This window comes from Penicillium waksmanii (genome assembly GCF_028829765.1).
Source record: "Penicillium waksmanii strain IBT 27052 chromosome Unknown utg000005l:1.0-5232799.0:1.0-5237142.0, whole genome shotgun sequence".
NCBI classification, from domain to species: Eukaryota; Fungi; Ascomycota; class Eurotiomycetes; order Eurotiales; family Aspergillaceae; genus Penicillium; species Penicillium waksmanii.
The window spans coordinates 3592852-3615069 of NW_026643252.1; the positions used below are offsets into that span (position 1 = coordinate 3592852).

At 50.2% G+C, this 22218-nt stretch overlaps 7 protein-coding genes across 7 annotated transcripts; 3 read left to right on the top strand and 4 right to left on the bottom strand.

Annotated features, from left to right (window-relative positions):
* Positions 1-45: 45 nt before the first annotated feature.
* N7481_006253 (RNA methyltransferase) lies at positions 46-924 on the top strand (the record flags this gene model as incomplete). The annotated part of the gene is made up of 4 exons (XM_057265472.1): positions 46-122; positions 174-272; positions 329-621; positions 677-924. The coding sequence occupies 4 exons, from the start codon at positions 46-48 to the stop codon at positions 922-924; spliced, it is 717 nt and encodes a 238-aa protein (XP_057123192.1).
* A 577-nt stretch (positions 925-1501) lies between these two features.
* Positions 1502-4834, top strand: N7481_006254 (DUF3591 domain-containing protein; the record flags this gene model as incomplete). The annotated part of the gene is made up of 1 exon (XM_057265473.1): positions 1502-4834. The coding sequence occupies one exon, from the start codon at positions 1502-1504 to the stop codon at positions 4832-4834; it is 3333 nt and encodes a 1110-aa protein (XP_057123193.1).
* Positions 4835-5512: 678 nt separating this feature from the next.
* On the bottom strand, positions 5513-8614 carry N7481_006255 (uncharacterized protein; the record flags this gene model as incomplete). The annotated part of the gene is made up of 5 exons (XM_057265474.1): positions 5513-6268; positions 6327-6389; positions 6440-7480; positions 7537-8312; positions 8371-8614. The coding sequence occupies 5 exons, from the start codon at positions 8612-8614 to the stop codon at positions 5513-5515; spliced, it is 2880 nt and encodes a 959-aa protein (XP_057123194.1).
* A 678-nt stretch (positions 8615-9292) lies between these two features.
* N7481_006256 (uncharacterized protein) lies at positions 9293-10819 on the bottom strand (the record flags this gene model as incomplete). The annotated part of the gene is made up of 3 exons (XM_057265475.1): positions 9293-10174; positions 10229-10672; positions 10733-10819. The coding sequence occupies 3 exons, from the start codon at positions 10817-10819 to the stop codon at positions 9293-9295; spliced, it is 1413 nt and encodes a 470-aa protein (XP_057123195.1).
* Positions 10820-11200: 381 nt separating this feature from the next.
* On the top strand, positions 11201-14732 carry N7481_006257 (putative DNA damage repair protein Mus42; the record flags this gene model as incomplete). Its single annotated transcript, XM_057265476.1, has 2 exons — positions 11201-11255; positions 11317-14732. The coding sequence occupies 2 exons, from the start codon at positions 11201-11203 to the stop codon at positions 14730-14732; spliced, it is 3471 nt and encodes a 1156-aa protein (XP_057123196.1).
* Positions 14733-15894: 1162 nt separating this feature from the next.
* Positions 15895-18261, bottom strand: N7481_006258 (Zn(II)2Cys6 transcription factor; the record flags this gene model as incomplete). Its single annotated transcript, XM_057265477.1, has 3 exons — positions 15895-16807; positions 16872-17306; positions 17366-18261. The coding sequence occupies 3 exons, from the start codon at positions 18259-18261 to the stop codon at positions 15895-15897; spliced, it is 2244 nt and encodes a 747-aa protein (XP_057123197.1).
* Positions 18262-19657: 1396 nt separating this feature from the next.
* N7481_006259 (Zn(II)2Cys6 transcription factor domain-containing protein) lies at positions 19658-20355 on the bottom strand (the record flags this gene model as incomplete). The annotated part of the gene is made up of 2 exons (XM_057265478.1): positions 19658-20023; positions 20185-20355. The coding sequence occupies 2 exons, from the start codon at positions 20353-20355 to the stop codon at positions 19658-19660; spliced, it is 537 nt and encodes a 178-aa protein (XP_057123198.1).
* Between the last annotated feature and the right edge of the window lie 1863 nt (positions 20356-22218).

Genomic DNA, 22218 nt, shown 5'->3' on the forward strand with positions numbered 1-22218 from the left:
CCCATTCTATGCCACTGCCTGTCTCTTACAGCTGAATACGACGCCATGGCCGACGAAGATGAGGCACCTCCTGAGGTGCACCATTACAGTGATCTGCAAGAAGTACCATGGGATATCCAAAAGTAAGACTCCTGGCAACTTTCCCACTTGGAACGTCAATTAACCCATAACAGTTACTGGTCTCAGCGTTACCGCATCTTCTCCAAATATGACGAAGGAGTTTGGCTGACAGATGATGCCTGGTTTGGAGTAACTCCAGAGCCCGTTGCTAAGTGAGTAGCTTTCTATCCTTCCAATCTCACTCTCCATTAAACCAATCAATCCTTAGCCAGATCGCGGCACACATCGCAGAGAGGGCACCTGCAGGCCGCAGCATCTTGATTGATGCATTTGCCGGTGCTGGAGGCAATACGATCGCCTTCGCCAAGACTGGAAAGTGGAAGCGAGTTTATGCAATTGAAAAGAATCCTGCTGTCCTACAATGTGCCAGGCATAATGCGAAGATCTATGGGGTGGACAAACAGATCACTTTCTTCGAAGGGGACTGCTTCCAGGTCCTCAAAAACCAGCTTAAAGACCTGGCCCCATACAGTGTCATCTTCGCAAGTCCTCCATGGGGTGGTATGTTTCATTGATGCTCTTGTTCGCGGATATGGCTGACTCTTGAGTGTTTTAGGACCGGGATATCGCTCTGATGAGGTTTTCAATCTGAAGACCATGGAGCCATACTCCCTGGAGACTCTTTACAAGGAATACTCTGCCTTCAGTGAACACATGGCTTTGTATTTACCCAGGACCTCGGATGTGAAGCAATTAGCGAAATTCGCCCAGGGCAACGGCAAGGCGGCAGTGATACACTACTGCATGGAGGGTCACAGCAAAGCGTTGTGCATTTACTACGGTGGTTTTAATGTAAAATCATAATACTCTCTTTATTGCACTATATCCAAATTTAACAAGTATCATTTTCAAGGTTGATTCTAAATATCTTTCACTCGGCGCCTGGCAAGATTATGGTGGCTGTGTAAGACTTGAGCCTGCATAACACCTTTTATGACTGCGTATCCTTCATCCTTGTCTCTAATATAGATACTGCCCTCTCATCTACCCATCAAAATTCCATCTCCCGGCTCGAATGCTGAGCGCTTTTGAATCCCCGCTATAAAGCTGATTACCCGATCGGGTTAGCGCCCAGGCGCGCGGCTTTTCGGCCGCGGTGCCGCGCCTGAGTCCAGTTACATATCCTCATCCTTCGCTCCTCTCCCCTCCTTCGCTCCTTCTTTTACACCCGCAACCTTTACGCCGACCTGCGTATCCGATCCGGCTTAGTCGATATATAGGATCCGCCCCCCGATGTGCGCGTCATAAACCCCAGACTCTGCCTGCCTGGCTACCTGTCGCCCTTCGTTCATCCATCGTTTTACTCAGACACCACGCCTGTGCCCTTGCCATATCTAGGCCTCACTCACCTAGGGTGCGATCTCTCCCTTAGAAGCCAAATATGCCTCACGCCACTCAGAATGAGCCCTCCGGGGAGCCGGATGATGCCGACTTCGACAATGTGATGCGACAGCTGAACAATTACGAAAGCGGCCCGCAACTTGACTTCTTGTCGCGAGACCTCGATGTTGGCGAGAAGGCAGATGATGCTGTTGACTACGAAGATTTTGACGACGACGAACTTCCCGAGGAGACGCCCGCTGTGCCTCTACAGCCCTCAACGAACGATGCGGACGAAGATCCTTTTGCGAACCTTGATCAGGAGGACGCTGATCTTTTCGGGGGTGGAGATGACATATTCGGAGAGCAGGAGGGTGCGGACACACAGGGACAGGAGGACAATCTCGATGATCTTTTCGGCGATGAACCTATGTCCCCCGCTGCTGATCAGGCAGATCACACCCAGGGTCTCTTCGAAGATGAGGAGCCATCAGTGACCAGCCAACCCGTTGAACTGCCTCCTATTCCACCTGCTCCAGAGCCCGAGCCCCAGCAGATGGAGATCGAGGATGATTTTGAGGATGATGAGAGTGTCCTGTCAGAGGATATGGACCCAGCGACCCTACGCGCTTGGAAACTACAGCAGGAACTGTTTGCGATGTCATCGATAATGGGGCCTGAAACCCTCCCGGCACCACCAGAGAATCATGAGGAACTTCTCCGCTCGTTGTTCCCGAGCTTTGACCGCAGCGCCCTCCCGCGCTGGCTAGAGCTCATTCCTCATAAAAAGGCGATTTTCCTAGGAAAACAACCATTAAAAGTTCCGAAGCCAGTCCTTCCCACCAAGGTCAATATTGAACTAGCCCCGGATCAGGAGCGCGTCTTTCGAACTGGCCAAGCGGCTAAGCGTGGTCTTGACCATGAGTCCATGGGTATCGTGATGATCACCGAGGCCACACAGGAGGAAGAGGAGTCAAAGGAGGATATCGAACTAGCAGATATGGATGTGGATGAGGCACTTCCCGGCGGATTCACCATGCAAGATCTTCGCACTATTTGTGCAGATTGGGATGTCAGGGACGAAGACCTTTCTGGGGCAGAAAAGGAAAAACAACAGCCAAAGAAGCCCGCGGCTGATCTACTCGACGACGATGACGATTGGCTGTTTGATGCAGACCATCCTTCGAAGAAGCGTAAAACTAGACCAACTCCCATGGATGTCATTGCTTTGTCTCACCTCGACATTCCACTCCTCGATGACCCCGAACAAGCACTTTCGCAGATCGCAAAGAAGGTTACCATCGATATGAATGATCCTAATATTCTCGTCGAAGAGCTAAGGCCCGATTCCGTCGTCCAAAAACCAAAACATGCCGTCCCTCGTAATGGAGAGGAAGTTGATTTGAATACTACTCGCCGTCTGACTCAGCGATACAATATCTCAAACGACCAGGCCTACGACATGCTGAAGCAGAATCATCAAAACAAGATACGAAGCACACTCGGCAATGTGACCTTAGAGCATGCTCTCCCGGCCTTGCGACTGCAGTGGCCCTACTACAAAACGGAGCTGGCGAAGACTGAATCCCGATCGTTCCATCGGCCTGCCATGGTCTTCCGGCAGGGTCAAACTTCTTGGTTCAAAAACCCAACACATGTCAAACGAAAGCATTATAAGGGCAAAGACCCTAAGGCCCTCTTCGAATCAACAAAGTCCCTCTCTATGGCAGATAACTCCAGTATCCTGCTTGTGGAGTACTCCGAGGAAGCCCCAATGGCTCTCTCTAACTTTGGCATGTGCAACCGATTCATAAACTACTACCGGCGGAAGAACCCCGATGATCCGACCCGTCCAAGGGCAGACATCGGAGAGACTGCTGTTTTGCTACCTCAAGACAAGAGTCCATTCTCCATCTTTGGACATGTGGATCCAGGTGAAATCACCCCAGCAATTTCGAATTCGATGTATAGAGCACCGCTTTTCCCGCATCAAGCCAAGTCCAACGACTTCCTGGTAGTTCGCAACTCTACGGGCTCTGGGGGCAGCAATTTCTTTGTTCGCAATATCGAAAATTTCTATGTTGCTGGACAGCAATTTCCTTCCGTGGATATCCCCGGTCCCCACTCCCGCAAAGTCACCACTGTTGCCAAGAATCGTATGAAGATGCTTGTCTACCGACTTCTGAAAAAGAGTGCCGACTCCCGACTTTCGATTAGTGACGTTACAGCACATATTCCGGGCACTACCGACATGCAGAACAGACAAAAAGTCAAGGATTTCTTGCAGCACGACAAGGACACCAAGTACTGGAAACCTCTTGATTCCACTCTCCCCGACCAAGATACCATACGAGCATGGGTCCAACCTGAAGATGTTTGTCTTTTGGAATCAATGCAAGTTGGCCAACAGCATCTTCACGATACTGGCTTTGGTAACGATGCAGATAACAACAACGATAACGACGACGACGAAGAAAGCGAGAGCTTTGAGCAACAAATGGCTCCTTGGAAAGCTAGCCGCAATTTCTTGCTAGCATCCCAGGGAAAAGCGATGCTGAAACTCCACGGCGAAGGTGATCCCACCGCTCGTGGCGAGGGCTTCAGTTTCATCAAGACATCCATGAAAGGTGGCTTCAAAGCCATCGGTGAAAGTGTGGAGGACAAGTTGGACGCACAACGGCTGAAAGAGCTCGGCGGTCACAGTTACAATGTTGCGCGCCAGCAAAGGTCCTACGAGACTTCTATTCGCCGAATCTGGGATTCCCAGAAAGCCAGTCTCTCCTCCACTGTTGAGCATTCCGACCAAGAGAGCGATGTCGATCAAGAAGAGGAAGAAGACTTCAATAAGCCAACGCCACGATCCGAAGCACCTACTCCGGCTCCTTATCATCACAACGATGAGGCAACTAGCCAGTTCAGTAGGATGAGCTTCGCTACTCAAAGGGGCAAGGTTCTACGGATCACGCGTCAAATCAAGGCCGACAATGGCGAAATCGTGGAGAGAGAACAGATCGTCCGGGACCCGCGCGTCATCAAACAATACATTCAACACCGCCACCGCAGCGAAGCCCTCACCACCAAGCTGGAATCCCTCAAGCCAACAGGAGATGCCGAAGTTGATGCCCGCAACCGCAAGCTGATTGAAAATGAGCTGAGCCGGCTTAACCGTAACAAGGAACGCCGCTTTGCTCGAGAGAAGCAAAAGGGCATTTCTCGCTCTGGCGATTCCTCGGCTGACGGAAAACCCGCCGGTACCCAACGCAAGTGCGCCAACTGTGGACAGGTTGGACACATCAAAACCAACAAGAAACTTTGTCCTCTGCTTAATGGTACCATGAAGCCTGAAGACCGAGTCACTGATTCGGCCTTCTCCATGAGTGCCCCTGTTCTCTGAGGTAGCTTTATATTTTTACCATAATTTTGCCTCCTCTTTCTTCAATGTGATACCCTTCCCTATCTTGAACCCCGGATTGATATTTTGCCCTTTTCTGAGGTCTGCGGTTCTCTTTTCTTTCTCGGCCCAACGATGACGCAGTCAAAACTCGATGATAGAAATTGGCGTTGGGGAGAGACTATCTTTATGCGTATGCATGGTACTGGACTTTGCTTTTTTTGGTCTTACGCCAGCTTAGACTGGCAGCCATGGCGTATTGAAGCACCCTCGTGCTATTTGGCGTTTCTTTTCCCACATGTACAGTATGGCCTCGGCGTGCACCGTTGCAGCAATCTATCAAACAATGATACCAGAAGCTCTCCTGGGCATATTTCCCAATTACTATTCGCAGCTCGATGTAAATGGCCTTGCGATTGTCTAGAGATAGAGGAGGTGACTGCCCAGGTGGCAATGCCATGTTTAGTTGATATTCTGTTATTAATATACAGGAGCGAGAGAGGGTTGGACCCGGTAAAAAAAAAACCAACACGAGCTTTGTAGAGAGCAACAAGTGCCTTACAAAAAAGGGCCGGTATGAATAAGACAATTCAGGATAACCAAACACCAAACACCAAAACGTAGAAAGTCAATAGAAAGAGCTGCAACCAAACATCCAAAAAACTCATCTCAAAAAACCACTTAATAAGCGTAAAGGTCCATTAACTCCCTCCTGCCAATCCTCTGACGGCCACGATCTGGACTGAGGGCGAGTTCCGGGCCTATCGGTCGTCTATAAGTGTACCCCAAAAAGACAGACCTCTTGCGTATTTCCAGCGCTGTTTTGCCCGCTCTCCTGTCTCGCAATATCTTGTCACGGGCGCGTTTTCTCTCCCTCTTTTTCTTAGTCGCCGGCGCCTTTTGAGAGTCGACATTTGCAGGAGTGGTAGCGTCAACATCAGGTGCCGGTTGATCAGACAGCACGTGGATTTGATGGGATGAGGAGGCCTCTATCAGTGAATCATTCGGTTTGTCCTCGGACTTTTCTTCGGACTCCTGATTGTCACTGTCCCCTACGGACTCTTCGGCGTTGCCACTGGATTTCCAATCTTCAAAATATCGGGTGTCTTCCCAACTCTTGACGCGGGGAATCATTGGCGGTTGAGTCAAATGAAGTTGGTTCCACTGGATTCCTCTGAAGAATGGGTGGGCTTTGATCTCAACGGCGTCATTCGGGAACACATAATAGCTGTTGATGTGTCGATATCGAGGGTCCATTGAGTACAAGAAATTGGAGGTGACAGGCCGGCCGATCAATATGTCGTTGACATGGTATCTCGGGGAACACAGTCGAAACTCTCGTTCCTGGAGGATTTGACTGATGAGATCGATTCCATCCAGCGATACAATCTTGTCGGTGGGCTTTTCCCTGGGGAATTTCAAGCTTCTTGAGTGTTGCTACGGTGCCGATGTTAGAGAAAACGCTTAGCAAGAAACGTCTGGGGTTGAGACTTACTAGGATTTTCACCTTGGTGTCATGGCGATTCTCACAGGCAAATGGGGTAAACCCATAAAAGCACTACTTGTCACTCAGTAAGCCATCCTTTGCTGTGCAGATTCTCCACTCACCTCGTATATAATAACTCCCAGGCTCCACCAGTCACATCGCCCATCGTACATCTCACCCCGGATAACCTCTGGAGCCATGTACTGGCTTGTTCCTACCACGCTCTTTGCGAACCTTCGTCTCTCTTTGCTGTTACGCCACTCTAACAAATCTGTTGATGGCGGGCTGTATCTGGAGGGGTCTTCCAGACCATGGAGCCTTGGATCAGGAGAATTCTCCACATTCTCTGTCATCTGAGACTGATCTTTTTTATCGCCTTTGATAGTGACCCCGAGCCTTCCCAGAAGAGAGTAGCGCTGATTATGGTAGTAAACTTGGTCATGAGACCAATGTCCGTTGAAAGCCAGCCCAAAGTCAGAAATCTTCAAGTGACCGGAGGCGGAAATGAGGAAATTGTCTGGTTTGATATCACGGTGAATCCAACAGAGTCGGTGAGCTTCTTCGATACACAAGATCATTTCTGCGACGTAAAATCTGGTCCACTCTTCACGTAGAATGTCTTTGCGGATCAACAGCCCAAGAAAGTCTCCGCCAACCATGTAATCCATGACAAGGTAAAGGTTGGCGTTGTCTTGAAAGCTGCTTATCAACGGAACCACCCATTGAGACCTTTCGGATGCAACAAGGAAATCTCTCTCCGCTCGAATGTGACCCTCCTGGGAGTTGCTGATCATTTCGCGCTTTCTGATCACCTTCATTGCATATACCTCCTTCTTCTCTCCTGTCATCACCTTCCGCCGGCCATTTTTGGCTCCGTCTGCTGCGGATCTCAATGCTCCAATAGATCTGGGTCTAGGGTTGGACAAAGCTCTCTCTGGTCTGGATGTACGCTCTGCCTCGCCATCGCTCTTGATGTCGTCTTTTTCACGTACAAGGCGCACCACACCAAAGCTGCCTCTACCCAGTATCTTGATGGTCTCGTAGCCAGCGATCGAAGTCTTTCCTTCGACTCGGGTGCTTCGCATCTTCGTTTTCAAGTTTCGACATTGGCGTAGATATCCGTTCTCCTGGAGAAGCCAGTTTTTTCTGGTTTCGGCCTGGGCCTGGGGGAGAGTTGAAACGCATACATGTGCTGCTCCAATTCATGCTGCCGGTGCACCCTTGGGTCAACATTCTGGAAGATGGAATTGAAATAAAGCTCCAGGTATAACTTGGCCGCTGAGGTAGATTCAATGGTCAAGATGGATGGTGCGAGTGTTGGCGATCTGCTTCCCGCGGTAGTGTTGATATCTGAAGCACAGTCCAGCGAATATCGTCGTCCCGAAGTCGCATTATACTTTTCTGATGAGGTGGATTTCTCTTCAGAGGTCACTGGAGTCTGCGGGGTGGCAACTCCGACAAGGGGGGACTCGTTGCTACTCGGAGCCGTGGAGGGGTCGGAACTGTCATCGGCACCATCACCTAACTTATCTGGAGTGCTTGTTGTTGAATACTCCTGGAAAGGAATACTTGGTCTTGATCGTAAGTGGGCACGGCGAATAACTGTTGGGTGTCCAAATGTGTGGGAGAATCGTTGGGAAAATCTGTCAACTAGCGTTGAGTTCGGGTGGCTTGCTGGTTCGCTACCAATAAAAAAACAACCGGAATCTTCATTGGCAAGGTGCCTTTGTGTCTCGCATTCACCAGTCCGTACATCAGTCTCCGCCGTTGATATATGGCGATCTGCGGGGATCTCAGCAGGGTTATCGAGAGCGGTAGTAGCTGGCGGATGGACATCGATTGAGCGAGCGACAACGGGCGATTCACTTTCTGGGGAGCCATCGCTAGTCAAAGAGATGGGGCTGCCTCTTTCTGCAACTTCGGATGATGGGGTCTGGTCTCCTTCCGGGCTTGAAATATCTCCACAGGATCCAAATCCGACACTCGTCTTGATACCTGTGACTGGTAGTTAGTTTCCAGGTCAGGGGAAGTATGTCGATGGGTCACCACTAACCGTTGGAAGATCCTCCCAGTCCAAATAAGAATAGAATCTTCGATCCACTCCGAGTCAAGCGGACCTTCAGACGATCTCGACTTCTGCGGGGACGAATGATGGAATCTGACGCAGGAGAGTCTGACACTGCAGAATCAGTAGGGGACGTATCGAATCTGTTGCTAAAAGGAACGACTTTAGCTGGAATCCAGAGACCGAAGACACTGCGTCGTTTTCGTAGTTTCTTGTCTCGTGGGTTAGTCATGTCGTATATAGAGTAGGAAGCATTCCAAAGGGAAAAGCATGTGTATAGAGGGTGTCTGCTTTCACGACATGGCTGTCCAAATATAGAAGAAAAGAATGTGACTCGGGTATATCAAGAAAGGAGGGGCTGGGATGGTAATGTCGAGTCGGAGTTGGACTTCTGCCCAGATATGAAATGTAGAAAAACTTGAGCCATTCCAAATTCAAAAGGCCGCGAGAAGGAAACCGCGGAATGGAATGCATTTCACCAAAGGCAGGCACGGCGTTGAGTTTAAGTTAGGGCTACCATGGTAGCAACTTCCTAAAGTGACGAGATGTGCAGTACTACTAGTACATAATTACTACTACTAGTAGTACCACATAGTAGTTATACATAGTACTACATAGGGCATCCTATGGCGGAGCAACTTGGAAAAAATTGGAGTAGAAAAACCAGTTAGGCAAAATAGATTCAGATACACATGAACAGGTACAAATTACAACAAACAAATCAGGCACTTTTTCCATGCAAGGGGGGATAATCTCCTCGTGATGGTCTCGGCCTCCTCAAGAGAGTGAGAGACAGCAAAATAAAAGAAACAAGCCGGATATCACGGGAAATCATGCAATCAAACCGGAGCCACAAATAACACCCTGGGAAAAAATGGTAGAAGGCTCAGGACACAAATCAGCAATTAATTTACTTGATCTCCAGCAGCTTCACGTCGAAGATGAGCTTGGAGTTGCCGGGAATACCGGGAAGAGCCTTCTTGCCGTAGGCCAGCTGGGGAGGGATGGTGATGCGACGCTCACCACCGGGGGCCATGCCGGCAACACCAATGTCCCAACCCTTGATGACCTCGCCCTTTCCGAGCTTGAAGGTGAAGGGCTTGCCCTTCTTGTTGGAGTCGAAGACCTTGCCATCCTCGAGCTTGCCGATATAACGCATAGCGATAGTGTTGCCGCTCTTAGCAGTAACACCCTTGCCGAGCTTCTTGTCATCAATCTTGACACCCCGAACCTCCTTCACTCCGAGAGTGCCGGTGGGCTTGTCGCCGGAGGGGGTAGGACCCTGCTCAAGGTTCTTGGCGAACTGGACCTTCTTGTCGGTCTTGGCCTCCTTCTTGGGCTCAACGGCGGCGGCGGCGCCGTCGTTCTTCTTGAGCTTCTTCTGCTGAGCCTTCTCCTCGGCCTTGGTAGCCTTGCCCTTGGCGGTCTTGGCCATCAGGTCATCGAGGCTCTCCTCCTCAGCAGCGCGCTTGTTCTTGCCCTTGGCCTTGGCCTCAACCAGCTTGGGGGCCTCCTCCTCGCTGTCAACCTCGGTGATGCGGGGATCTTCCATATCATCCAGGTCATCGCTGTCGTCGCCGTCTAGGGCCATGATGTCGTCCATGTCGAGCTCATCCTCATCAGGAGACAGATCGTACTCATCCTCATCATCCTCATCCTCATCGAACTCAGGACGGCCCTCGTCGAGACCAATGACGTAGTTACCAGTGATGTAGATGGTGTGGTTACCGGTGGCCTTGAAGAAGACGCGCTCACCCTCGCAGACAGTGATGTCAAGGGGCTGTTGCCAGTTCTATAGACGAGTTAGAAATTTTACTATTATCAATAAGAAAGAATCAATGCTTACCGTCTCGGGGCTCAGTGTGCAGAGGACGTTCTCGTCGAGGTCGAGTTCCTCGTCAGACTCATCATCAGAGTCATCATCGGTAGCGGGGCCCTTGCCCTTGATAAGCTTGGAGATAGCAGCCTTCAGGTCGAAGCCACCATCGTCAGACTCATCATCTTCGTCGTCCTCCTCCATAGCCTCAGCCAGCTCCTTCTGGACGGCGGCCTGCTTCAGCTTGCGAGCCTTCTCCTTGTCGCTGGGACCACCGTTGACCTCCTCGTCATCAGAGTTCTCATCTTCTTCATCGTCCTCCTCATCGCTGTAGTCCTCATCATCCTCATCAAAGTCAAGGCCGGGAGGAGGGCGAACAATTTTCAGAGTCGCGCGAGAGGGCTTGCCAGCCTCACTATCGGCATCGAGCTCGGGGGCCTCATCAGGGTCGATAGCGGCCATGCTCACACGGAACTAAAGGATAAAGAGTCAATGGCGGGATTCTGGCGAATATCAGCAAGATTTTGTACTCACCGATGCGGCGGCATTGGGTACGGCGGCAACCATAGCACCGGGAGGAACCCGGAGGGCATAGACGGCGACAGGCTGCACGGCAGACATTGTGAAATGAATCGAGAGAAATAAATGCAGATAGTAAACAGGAAAAAGAGAGAGGGAAAAGAATGGACCACTGGGAAAACGGGCGTGGATGGGGAAAAGAAAAAGATCGAAGATTGACCCAAAGCAGTGATGGCAGATCCGCCGGAGCTCTTTTTTTTGGTTTTTTTTTCCCTGCCATTTTTCAGCCCGCCTTTCAAAGCAGCCAATCATATCCATTGAAATCACCTCACCGCCATATGATTTGCCTCCGTTCACCGTTGTATCCACCGCTTGCACGTGCCTTCCATTTTCTGCCGCAACGCGTGATGTCGCCGCGCGCGCTATCGATCATAAGTCTCTCGTTGAACCATTTAATGGTCATGGTGGTCTTTCTGGCCCAGTATGGGCTCTCGTCATGATGCCTCATCTAGTGCGGTGCGGAAGCGGATCGAGAATCGTATGTTATGCCACTCATTTTAGCCGACTAGGACCTTATCTTCTAATACAACATCACATAGATGACTTCAACAATGAGACCGGCGAGGAGTACGAAGCCTCCAGCTTCGGCGGCTTTGCAGATTATATGCGCCGAAAGAAGATCAAACTTCAGAATCTAGACGCAGAAATCCGATCGACATCCGGCGACTGTCCACCCATCTTCCGCGGGGTCGTTGCGCATGTTAATGGCTACACCCAACCCTCCCTCCAAGATCTCCACCGCCTAATTGTCAGCCATGGTGGTGGCTTTCTACAATACCTAGATAGTAAGACTATTGCTACGCATATAATCGCCAGTTCATTGACCCCGAAGAAACGAGAAGAGTTTCGACGGTATCGCATTGTGAAACCTGCTTGGGTAACCGACAGCATTAAAGCCGGTCGTTTACTTCCTTGGGATGAATATCGTGTGGTAGACGAAGGTCATGCTCAAAAAATCTTAAAGTTCGGTGATGGTCGCTTTGGCAGTCATACCAACACTCCCCAGTCGAGTTACAGAGACCAATCCAGAAAGAGCTGGTACAACGCACAAATACAATCGATGAGTTCAACTGGGGTGTCAGAAACTCCATCTAAGCCACCACGGCCATCTCCAAATTTCCCAAGTCAGCCCTCTCAATCCGACTATGGCGATTTCCCAAGCTTCACTGCCCTCGATGATGTCAAATCCAGTTCTCCCACTAAGGAGCCCCGAGATTCAAACATCACGTCCGAGAAGCCGATGACTACCAATACCTCTGATGGAATACGTCAGGCTTCCCCTGAAAGAGAACTGCAAATTTCGGAAATATCTGCGGTAGCAAGCGAACCCAGCCCTTCGTTGGACCCCCAGATGACCTCTGAGGAATACAACGCACAGCTTCTCACCGATCCCCGAATGCGAAATTCAAGCTTTGCCAATCCTGACTTCATTCAGCAATATTATCGAGAGTCCAGACTTCATCATTTGTCAACATGGAAAGCTGAGTTGAAAGCCCAACTTCAAGCAGCAACCAGGGAGAAGGCACAATCGCAACCTCCTCCAAGAAGAGCTGCACCTGGATCAAGAAGATACATTCTTCATGTCGATTTCGATTCATTCTTCGCCGCAGTTTCGATTCTAAAACGACCAGATCTCAGAGAGAAGCCGGTGGCCATTGCACATGGTTCGGGTCCTGGTTCTGAGATCGCCAGTTGTAATTATGTCGCGCGGGGTCACGGTGTGAGAAACGGCATGTGGATGAAAGGTGCTCTGCAGGCATGCCCTGAACTTCAGGTACTGCCTTACGACTTTCCCGCGTACGAGGATGCGAGTCGCAAGTTCTATAGCTCTGTCCTTGCTATTGATGGCATTGTTCAAAGCGTGAGCATCGACGAAGCGCTCATCGATATTACAAATCAATGTTTGGAGGCGGGCGGCTCCGACAATCAAGACGCGTCAGAAGAGTCTATTGATCGTGAGCGTGCATTGGCAGACGAGATTGCCCAAAACTTGCGGGATTCGATCAAAGAAAAGACAGAATGTGCTGTTTCAGTTGGGATCGGCGGCAACATTTTATTAGCCAAAGTGGCGCTGAGAAAAGCAAAGCCAGCAGGACAGTTTCAGCTTAAGCCGGATGCCGTCCTAGACTTTATCGGAGACCTGACCATAAGAGATCTTCCGGGCTTTGGATCCAGCCTTGGAAGTAAGATGGAGGAGATTGGTGTTAAATTCGTCAAGGATGTTCGCGACATCCCTCGAGAGAGATTGGTCTCCAGTTTAGGGCAAAAAACCGGTCTGAAAATATGGGAATATGCTCGGGGTATCGACAAGGCCGAGGTCGGCAACGAAGTACAGCGAAAATCAGTTTCGGCTGAGGTCAATTGGGGCATCCGATTTGTCAATCAGGAACAGGCGGATGACTTTGTCAGTTCTCTATGCAAAGAACTCCACGGTAGACTTGTTGAAAACCTGGTCAGGGGCAAACAACTTACGCTAAAGGTCATGCGGAGGTCATTGGATGCTCCCCTTGAGTCCACAAAACACCTTGGTCACGGCAAGTGTGACACGTTCAACAAAAGCGTCGTCATTGGCGTGGCCACCAATGCGTCCGACATTTTAGGCAAACAAGCCATCTCAATGTTGCGAAGCTTCAACTTCTCCCCAGGTGATCTCAGAGGTCTCGGTGTCCAAATGACCAAGCTGGAGCCGCTCAAGGCTGGGCCCACTACAACCCTTGAAAGTAGCCAGCGACAGCTCAATTTCCAGGCGTCCCCCGTACGCAAAAAGCCAGTGGTGAATGCGGACCCTGATGAATTGGACAGTCCCCAAAAGGGCGATTCTGCCAGGATCCAGGTCGATCCAGTCCTCAGCAACAGTGCGCATAAGCCAATGAACATGTCAGGATCTCAGTTCATCATGCCCACGCAAGCAGATCCTCAGACCATCTCAGAACTACCTGGAGACATCAGATCAAGACTTGTGGCACAAGCAAAACCCCGACAAGATTCCCGCTCTGGCTCTCCATGTCCACCTCCCCGTTCGCGAGAAACTGTTAATACCGATCTACCTCCTCAGTCCCAGTTGGATCCAGAGATCTTGGCTGCTTTGCCCGATGATGTTCGAAATGAAGTCCTGGGCTACTACAGTGTACCACCCACTACATCCGCCCCCTTAGCACCACCTTCACTGCCAGCAGCATCTATACCGCGACCCGCATCTTCTAGCGGACTCAAACTAAGAAGGCCAACATCCCCTCCTAAGAAGAGACGCGGTCGTCCTCCGAAATCTACGTCAACTGCCAACAGTCATTTGAAGCAGTCGAGTTTTGCATTGCCACGAGCTGCGGCTGTTGCAATTTCAACAAGCCAAACGACATCTCGACAGCCTTCTCCGGCTATACAAGAACCGCCCGAAGCCTCGGCAGAATTTCTAGCTGCACTTCCTGAAGACATCCGACAAGAAATTCTCGAAGAGCAAAAGCGAGCACGAATGGCCCAGACTCCCCATGTCTCCGTTCCAGCACCAACCAGGCCACCCTCCCAACCTCAAGCACCAGCCGCCCCTGCTCCTGCCCCTGCTCAGGTTGAAAAGGTATTACATCTACCTCCTCTGCCCGAACGCCCTGTCTTCACATCGCAGCGTCTATCTGCTTTGCCAGATCTGCGAGATGCAGTCGGGGCATGGCATTCAGCTTTTGCAACCGATGGTCCCTACGAGGAAGATGTCCAGGCCCTATGCACGTACCTGCGATGTGTCATTTTCGATGAAAAGGATATTGATAAAGCTTTTTCTGTCGTGCGCTGGCTTATGTGGCTTGTTGGCGAGCATGCCTCTCCGGATGATTTAGTTGAGAAACAACCCCCTCGATCTGCACAGAGTGATATCGTGACCTGGGCCGATGCAATTCACGTAATGCAAAGTGCTGTACAGCGGGCTTTGGATGAGAGGGGGCTGCCATCTTTGGACTTTGAATAGTTAATTGTAAATTTATACTTTATATGATGCAATGAGTGATGAATGGCTATCTTCGAGTATTTACTACCCACTCTTGCTAGTGGATACAAAAGTCCGAGTCTTCCCAGGTTCAAATGAATTTTCTGACTGAGGCCGATCCACCCCGAGATCGATCTTGCTAGTAGCCAGGACTTAGAACATTCAAACACCCGTTCATTTCAGGTTAGAACCTTGGAAAACGGTCGCGGGAAATGTTGAACTTGAAGTTCCAACAACTTACTAGTACTATATATATAGTACCAGTATGCAATATTGAACAAGCTTGGAATGAAATATTAATAGACGTTGAACCCACTTTTGCGAGCCACTCCCGCTCTTAAGATGCCAGTGATCAACTAGTAGTAGTATGAATCTCCGGAATTTCCAAAAAATACTTACCAATTGAAACTGGATAGTAAGGATCGGATGATAATTAGAGCTAATTTTTACAATGTTGGAAGATATTATAATATTTGCTTCATGTTGGTTAAGATCCCCAAGCTCTTCATACACCTGGGCTTGTGGTTTAGTGGTATAATACTCCCTTAGCATGGGAGTGGTCCGGGGTTCGATTCCCCGCGAGTCCATTTTTTGCTCTTCATGCACCTGGCATCTGATGGCAATATATTTTTGCTCGTTTAATTATGTCTTTTCGTCGTTGGGAAGATAAATTTCCAACCAGATGGTCTCCTTACGCGACCCTCCAAGTTGCCGGCTCGCGACCCCGAAAACCTTCCTAGCCAATAATGGAACTCGATTAGTATTAGTATGTAATAGTAGTAGATAAGGCTTCCAGGGCTCCTTCCAACTGCCCGGTATGGGCCTCGACGAAATTATTTTCCGTGTTGGCAGTCCCGAGCCCAGACGGTCACATACGGGGCTTCCAATGGGCTGGTGGTGATCAACATGTAACAGTATTTAATTGTGAAAGGAGAATTTCAGACGTCGGGCCCAGCCAACGAAAGTCAATAGATTTAATGGGTATCTTGGTGTGCACTAAGAGTCAAATCAACGCCTCAAAATAACCCTGGGTTATGAAACGGAACTTCCACTGGCAACTCAACATCTAGAACATAAACTGCCACTAAAAGTTAAAGGTGGAGGGGTCATTGGGGAGACTAGATAAGGCCTAGGTACCGGTACGTCAGCGAATGGGATATAGTTGGATGTCAGGCTGTCCTACCCATGAATCAAGATGGGCCCACCAAACTGAGCCATCTAAGTTCTCAAAAAGACCAGTGTCGTCAAATGGGGCTCCCAGCTCGGAAGGTTGCAGCATCCCCGACATAGGGGCAAAGTCCACGGCGTGGGTGCCGAAGGAGTCATTCCCATTCCCGCTATTAGGAGTGAGCGCAGCCGGTTCTGGCAGGTGATTATCTGTTGCATGGTTTCTTGCCAGGCTAGACTGGTCGTTCGATCCAAGCTGTCGGTGAACTTCCCGCCTGAGCTCCTCAAGAATAATACTGTAGCGTCGACTTGGACAGTTCTTCCGAGTGGCCTCGGCAAGATGCTGCTGACAAGTCTCCGCGAGTAAGAATAGCGAGTGCAACTTATCAACGTCTGTCGGACTTCCGGCCGAGGGGCTCGGAGCCAGGGACTGGCGATGTTGCTGGATAATGTGAATGTATACTACTAAAATGGCACAGAAGCATACGTAGTGGGTGAACCAGAATGACTGAATGAATAGCGTTTGGTGCGCTAGCTCATCGACAAGGGTCATGACATGTTCTGCGGCCTCAATGCACTTGTGCGCATGAGCACTGACAAGCGGATGCGGGTCTCTTGGCCGGCGGCTGAGGTCAGTAAAATCATCCAGGAGGAATGAGCGAGTGACGTGAATCATGGCATGGGAATAAGCTAGTTGAAGAACTTGACTTTGTCGGCAGAGGGGTGGAATTAAGCTCGAGGGTCGGACACTGTTGAACAGAGGTGGCACAGTCTCCTTCCATCTCTCTAGTTCGGAGGTAAGACGAACGGCTGTTTCCAGTGGCGAGTCACGCGAGTGAGGCTTGATACTATAAAGCCGCCGAGAAATTTCGCCCAAGATGCGGCCGAGTCTATCAAAAGTACCAGTGGTCAGTTCGCAAGAAAAAGCCAAAAAAAAGTCAAACCGCGACTAACCGGTAATGAAGCACAGACGCAATCATCATACTGTCCGGGGATCCTGTGCGTCTAGCTGGATCTTCCTCCAGAAGGTCGTCGTCATTCATCTCATCCGGCAGCTCTTGGTCAATGTCTTCATCATGAAGCAGTCGGGGCCGACCGAACATTATGCTAAGATATTTGTCTAGGACATAGACGCTCCAGAATATGCGTTTCCTAATCTCCAATTCATAGCAGGAACCACCCTTCTTAGATGGGTTGACGGCACATTTTCTATGCAGGCCTAATGCTGTGACCACCTGTAAGGCGGTTCCAAACGAGTACCAACACTCATTAGCTCGTGATGATGATAGTAGATACAGGCATTGGATCAGCCGTGTCTGTATTGTTTCCAAACGAGGCGGGCCGGATTCCAAGGAGGAGATGTACTTTGAAGCTGCGAACCAGCGCTCACTATGTGTATCGTTAGCTGATGTTTAGATCTGTATGCAATCGTGATCCGAATTGCGAACCTGAGACTTTGCCCATCTTCCTGGATTTCGGGAGCTTTGTGAACCGTACCCACGGCAAATATCATGAGAACGATGGCAGTTCTCGCCACCATGTTGCCTGTCGGGAGATTAGCCACTGAAGTGCGGTTCTCATACACCTGCTTGACCCATTTTTCCACACTACCCCTGTGCAAGAAGCGGTAGGTCACCATGGAAAAGTCAAAATAGATTGCCACTAGTTCCATCGCAGTTTCGTAAGATGGCAAGGGAAAATTCATATCCTGGGACTGGGAGTAAGGCTTATCCCCAAACATGAACACGGCAGTGTTTTGGGAGGACTCATTCTGCAGCTCATTGGGAATCTGGGTTTCATGCTGATGCAGGCGACTCCAAACGCGGTTGATGAAAGACACACCGGATGCTGGGCCAAGGTAGTTACCCTCAAAGTCGGTTGAGCCGGGCTCTGGAGAGTTGCGTTGCGACACGGTGTCTCTAGCCGTCGCAGTGCCAAATCCCGTACTCTCATGGGGAAGCGAGTCGCTAGATAAACGGCCTCCTGTCTCAGAAGGTTGACGTTTAGCAGATTTTCCTGGCGATGGAGTTGCAGTTCCAGTTCCAGGTAGTGGGTCAGGTGGGAGACCTCTCGAGTAGGCCGCGTCGTATCGGCATGGAAGTGATAGTCGGGTGCATCTTGTGCAAGGTAGGGTGCCGGTGCATCTAGTCTTTTTAACTTTACACGAGTCACAGGCCCGAGTAATCTTCTGCCGACCCGCGCTATTCTTATTTGATAGTGATCCAGAGGCTTTCCTTTTGCGACCGGGGGAGTGCGCTTCTGCAGTGTCGACTAGATTGTCGAACATTCCAGGCCCGGAACCCTGTTGCGTGGGGATCGGGGCGACTATGCTATTTGCAGCCATATCGGGATCGACGCTAGGTAATTTTTGCCAAGCGACACATGCAGTGTTGGCATTCGGGCCAGAAATCCTGTGGAAAGCGAGAGCGAAGGAGAAGAATCCGGGGGAGGTGGGAAAAAGCGAGAGTGGAGAGACTTTCGGCTGTTCGCCTCGGGTCGTGCGGCGCGGGGCTCTCCACCCCCGGATTTATATCAAACTTCAAGGAACATGAACAGCCGTTGTTGGCCAAGAGCGCCTGTGAGATGGGCCGAGGGGGCAGACGAGGAGAGCCAATATCGGAGCGCCGCGGCTCGGAATAAACCACTACATCCTGCATCTCGAGAACAGGTCACTCGAGGGATCAACACTGCAGAACGAGGTGGGATGGCGGCCAGTAACCGAGCTAAGGTGCCACTGCATTTAGTACAAGACTAGACTAGTTAAGGCATCTTGGTTCTTTGCAGAAAACTTAAAAGAAAAGTTCGGCAATGTGTCGGTCTTTTTAATGTTGAGCCATAGAATGGATTTTCAAAAGAAAAAAGAAAAGAAAATAGGGTACAGCTATTGGCTCACAACTACTTGTTCTAATACCCTATGACCAAGAAGTATGTCGGTGGACATAAACGCCATCTTGATGCATCCCAGAAAAAGAAGGGAAACCAGAGATCAAATGATCAAGTTGCGCTGCATGGCCGATGATCTCTTCACGCCAGTAATCTCGAAAGTCAATTCTGCATGTAGAGGAAGGCTTTTGTATTTTTATTGAAAAAATATTTGGCTGCTATTGCAATTTCTTTGTCACGACACAGTTGTCGGTTTCATCTGTACACTGACACTCGAAGTTAAGCGATGTTATCTTTTGGGGGGGGAGTTCGTGGCTTGGAGATGTCGCCCGATGAACGCATTAGTTCGTATCGCAGATGGGCTAGGTTGACTTGGGTTGATAAACAATACCCACATGTCTGCATGAAACTCATCCTCCTCCATTCCACAAGCCCCTTGGCAATGAAAGGAGCCAGAGAATGATGACGAGGGGGACGAATAGTCAGAGGCCAAGGCCAGGCACAGGACAAAAGAGGCATCGCCTGAAACATACAAAAAAAGGAAACTGTAGAATGATATCGCGTGAGAAACAAACGTGTGGCCATTGCGGCCGGGGTGTTTCGGTCCCTATGTGCAAAATTGAAACTCCCGAAAGATGACGGGCAGACTGAGGAATCACGATGACCCCCAGCAGCCAAATCTATCAAAGGTGCACCCGATCATCCTCTGATAGGACGAATGCGGCGCAGGATCAATACGTGTATAGGACCGCTGTGAAAGAAACGCAAACCAAAATGTCACTCCGGTGGTATGCAACGGACGCGCTTCCTGCCGCCTTACAGAGATAGGCGACGTAGAAAGACCAGATTCAAGGTCATTATTGTGAATTAGGACCAAAGAAGTCCCTCATGTTGGGATCCATCATGCTTGGATCTATGCCGTGTTGTGGATGTTGCGGATTCAAGATGTTGTGTTGTGTTGAGGATTGGGCGGGGAGGACTTGGTCGAGAAAGTTGCGGATTTCGTCTAGGTCGGCACCACCACGGACTGTCTGAACCATACTCTGTAAGGAAGCGGCATCGCCGATGCGTATGAGCCTAAGGAGCGATTCGAGGATTGACCTAGTATCATTCAGCTCCTCCTGTGTCCTTCTCGCGGAGGCTTTCCGGCGCTTGTCAGATAGTTCATCTGTCACGCATTCACGGCCATGAGTAACGCATTCCGTACACGGCATGCCGGTGCACTAGATAGCGGAAGAAGAGTCAACGTTAGAGAAAGTCCATAGAGCGAAGGAAATAATGTAATGAGGGCAAAAGGGCAAAAGGGGGGAAGTGAGTGAGTGAGAGCGAGAGAGCAGGGTAGAGGAGGGGAGGGAGGTGGGGGGGGGTGGGAGGTCGTTTGTACCCTTGTCCGACGTTTTTGGCACTCTTTACACGCCGTGGAGGCCCTTTTCATCTTGGCCTCCTCTGGGGGAATGCCTGTACCACCTCCGGGTGACCTTTCATCTCCAGGACCACCGCCTGGAGGTATGGTCCGAGGAGCAATGGGCCTAAAGGCGCGGCCTACATCGCCCATCGCGTGAGAAGACCCGTGTGGGTGGAGGTGGGTGGTAGGAGGAAGAAAGGGGAGAAAGAAGAGGCGAAAAAAGACAAATAGAGGCTCAAGTTGTTGACTAACAGACGACTCAAGAGGGACAAGCCACGATCGCAAACATAGTCCATCCCACACGAATCATATCAACAACGGGCCACAGCGTGAAATTTAGGATGGGGGAGTCGGGGTGGGATCAGAGCGATGTTCACTAGTTGGCCCCTCTTCTTTGTTGTATCCCCGTGCAGTAATATTTCTGCAGGACCAGACACCGTGACGCACTGCCCCGTCGAGCAGGGCAAAAAGGGTAGGTGGAGGGACGGAGAATGGGGACACGAAGATATCAAGACGTGTGTGGCGGAAAGGTGGAACTGAAAGTCTGACATTCCCCTAGGCAGGCAAGGATGAGGGGGGGTGGGCCACCCAGAGGACCAGAAAATTCAATTTGAATAATTACGACGATTTATGAGCATAGGATTATTTAATTCGTCAAGTCCGAACGTCAGGAACCGATCTGGCCATCGGACATGGGCCCTTTTGCTTTGAGAGATCAGCGGTGCGCATCTGTGTGTAATTATTTCGTGTTGGGCACTACATTATCCCATTCTTGCCCATCAGTGAGAGAGAGAGAGAGAGAGAGAGACCCAAAGATTCCCCATTACTGGAGAATAATCTGCCTGAATTGAAATGGGGTCGCAGTAACTAGCGACTCTACCTGCCGCGATCTATGCGTTCTATACTGCTTTGGGTGAACATCTCCTACGGCTTGTGTTAGGCTTAGACCTCGGGAGCCGACGAGAAGGGGCTCGATGTTGATAGGTTTGTTTTTGCGAGATCGGTTCGTCTAGGCCCTACTACTCACTGGAAAGCTCTGTATCTGTTGGCTCGGATGTACTCCGACTTCAGCACTTCAGCACTTCAGCACTTCAGCACTTCTGTATCAACACCATGCACCTCCAGGATGTTGGTGACCTCTTGAACCTCGCGTGCAGCACCATGAAGACCACTCTCTTCCCTTTTTGTACAGGAAATACGATTAGTGGGTAAGTTTCCGATGCGCGGAGGATTGGCCCGGAATATTTCTCCGGATAGATTGATCCAATCATATCAGTTGGTTATCCGTCATTCAAGTGTCACGCTCAACTGGCTACCGGCGATCTGAAGAATGGAAGTTGTTTTCCGCCTGATGATTGGCCCATCTTTCTGATGTTGTTAAGAGTGATCCCAGGGTCCCCTGTCTAGGGCTTTGGCCAGCTATCGTTAGGGCTATTCGCGATACCCTATCAATAAGTTTATAACCTTGGGTGTACAACATGTGGCGAGGGTCATCTGCTGCTTATACACATACCTACGTATATACCGACACTGCCTGCTTGCTTGGCACGATCAGTATCTCGCCCCCTCTCCAGTCAAATTGCACAGAGGAGCCCATAGCGTCCCCGGAAAAGGTTAGATGACGTCGATTTGTGAAGAAGATCATCTGCGTCCCATGCGTGGAGGCCCTGGGGAACTCAGCGGAATGCGGCCCCTTCTATCCGTACATACTAGTATCTTTGGGATATTTGCCACTGGGGCTTGCAATGTCAGACTGCAGACCAGCGATCCCCACTAACTGAAGCATGCGACTGACTCCACTGTGGCTGTACTGTCACCGCGATAACCGCTGGGCCGCGATGACTGACAGAGTGACCAAGTGCCGTGGGTATACATTTCTGTTAGACCATGTTTTTGCGGCTTCAATGAGCATCCATTTATATGGAGTTCCATTGAGAATGATATTCCGAATCCTGTGGTAAAGATGACCGTACACACTCGCGTGGGAAACTTTTCCCGTGCTAAGGGGCGAAT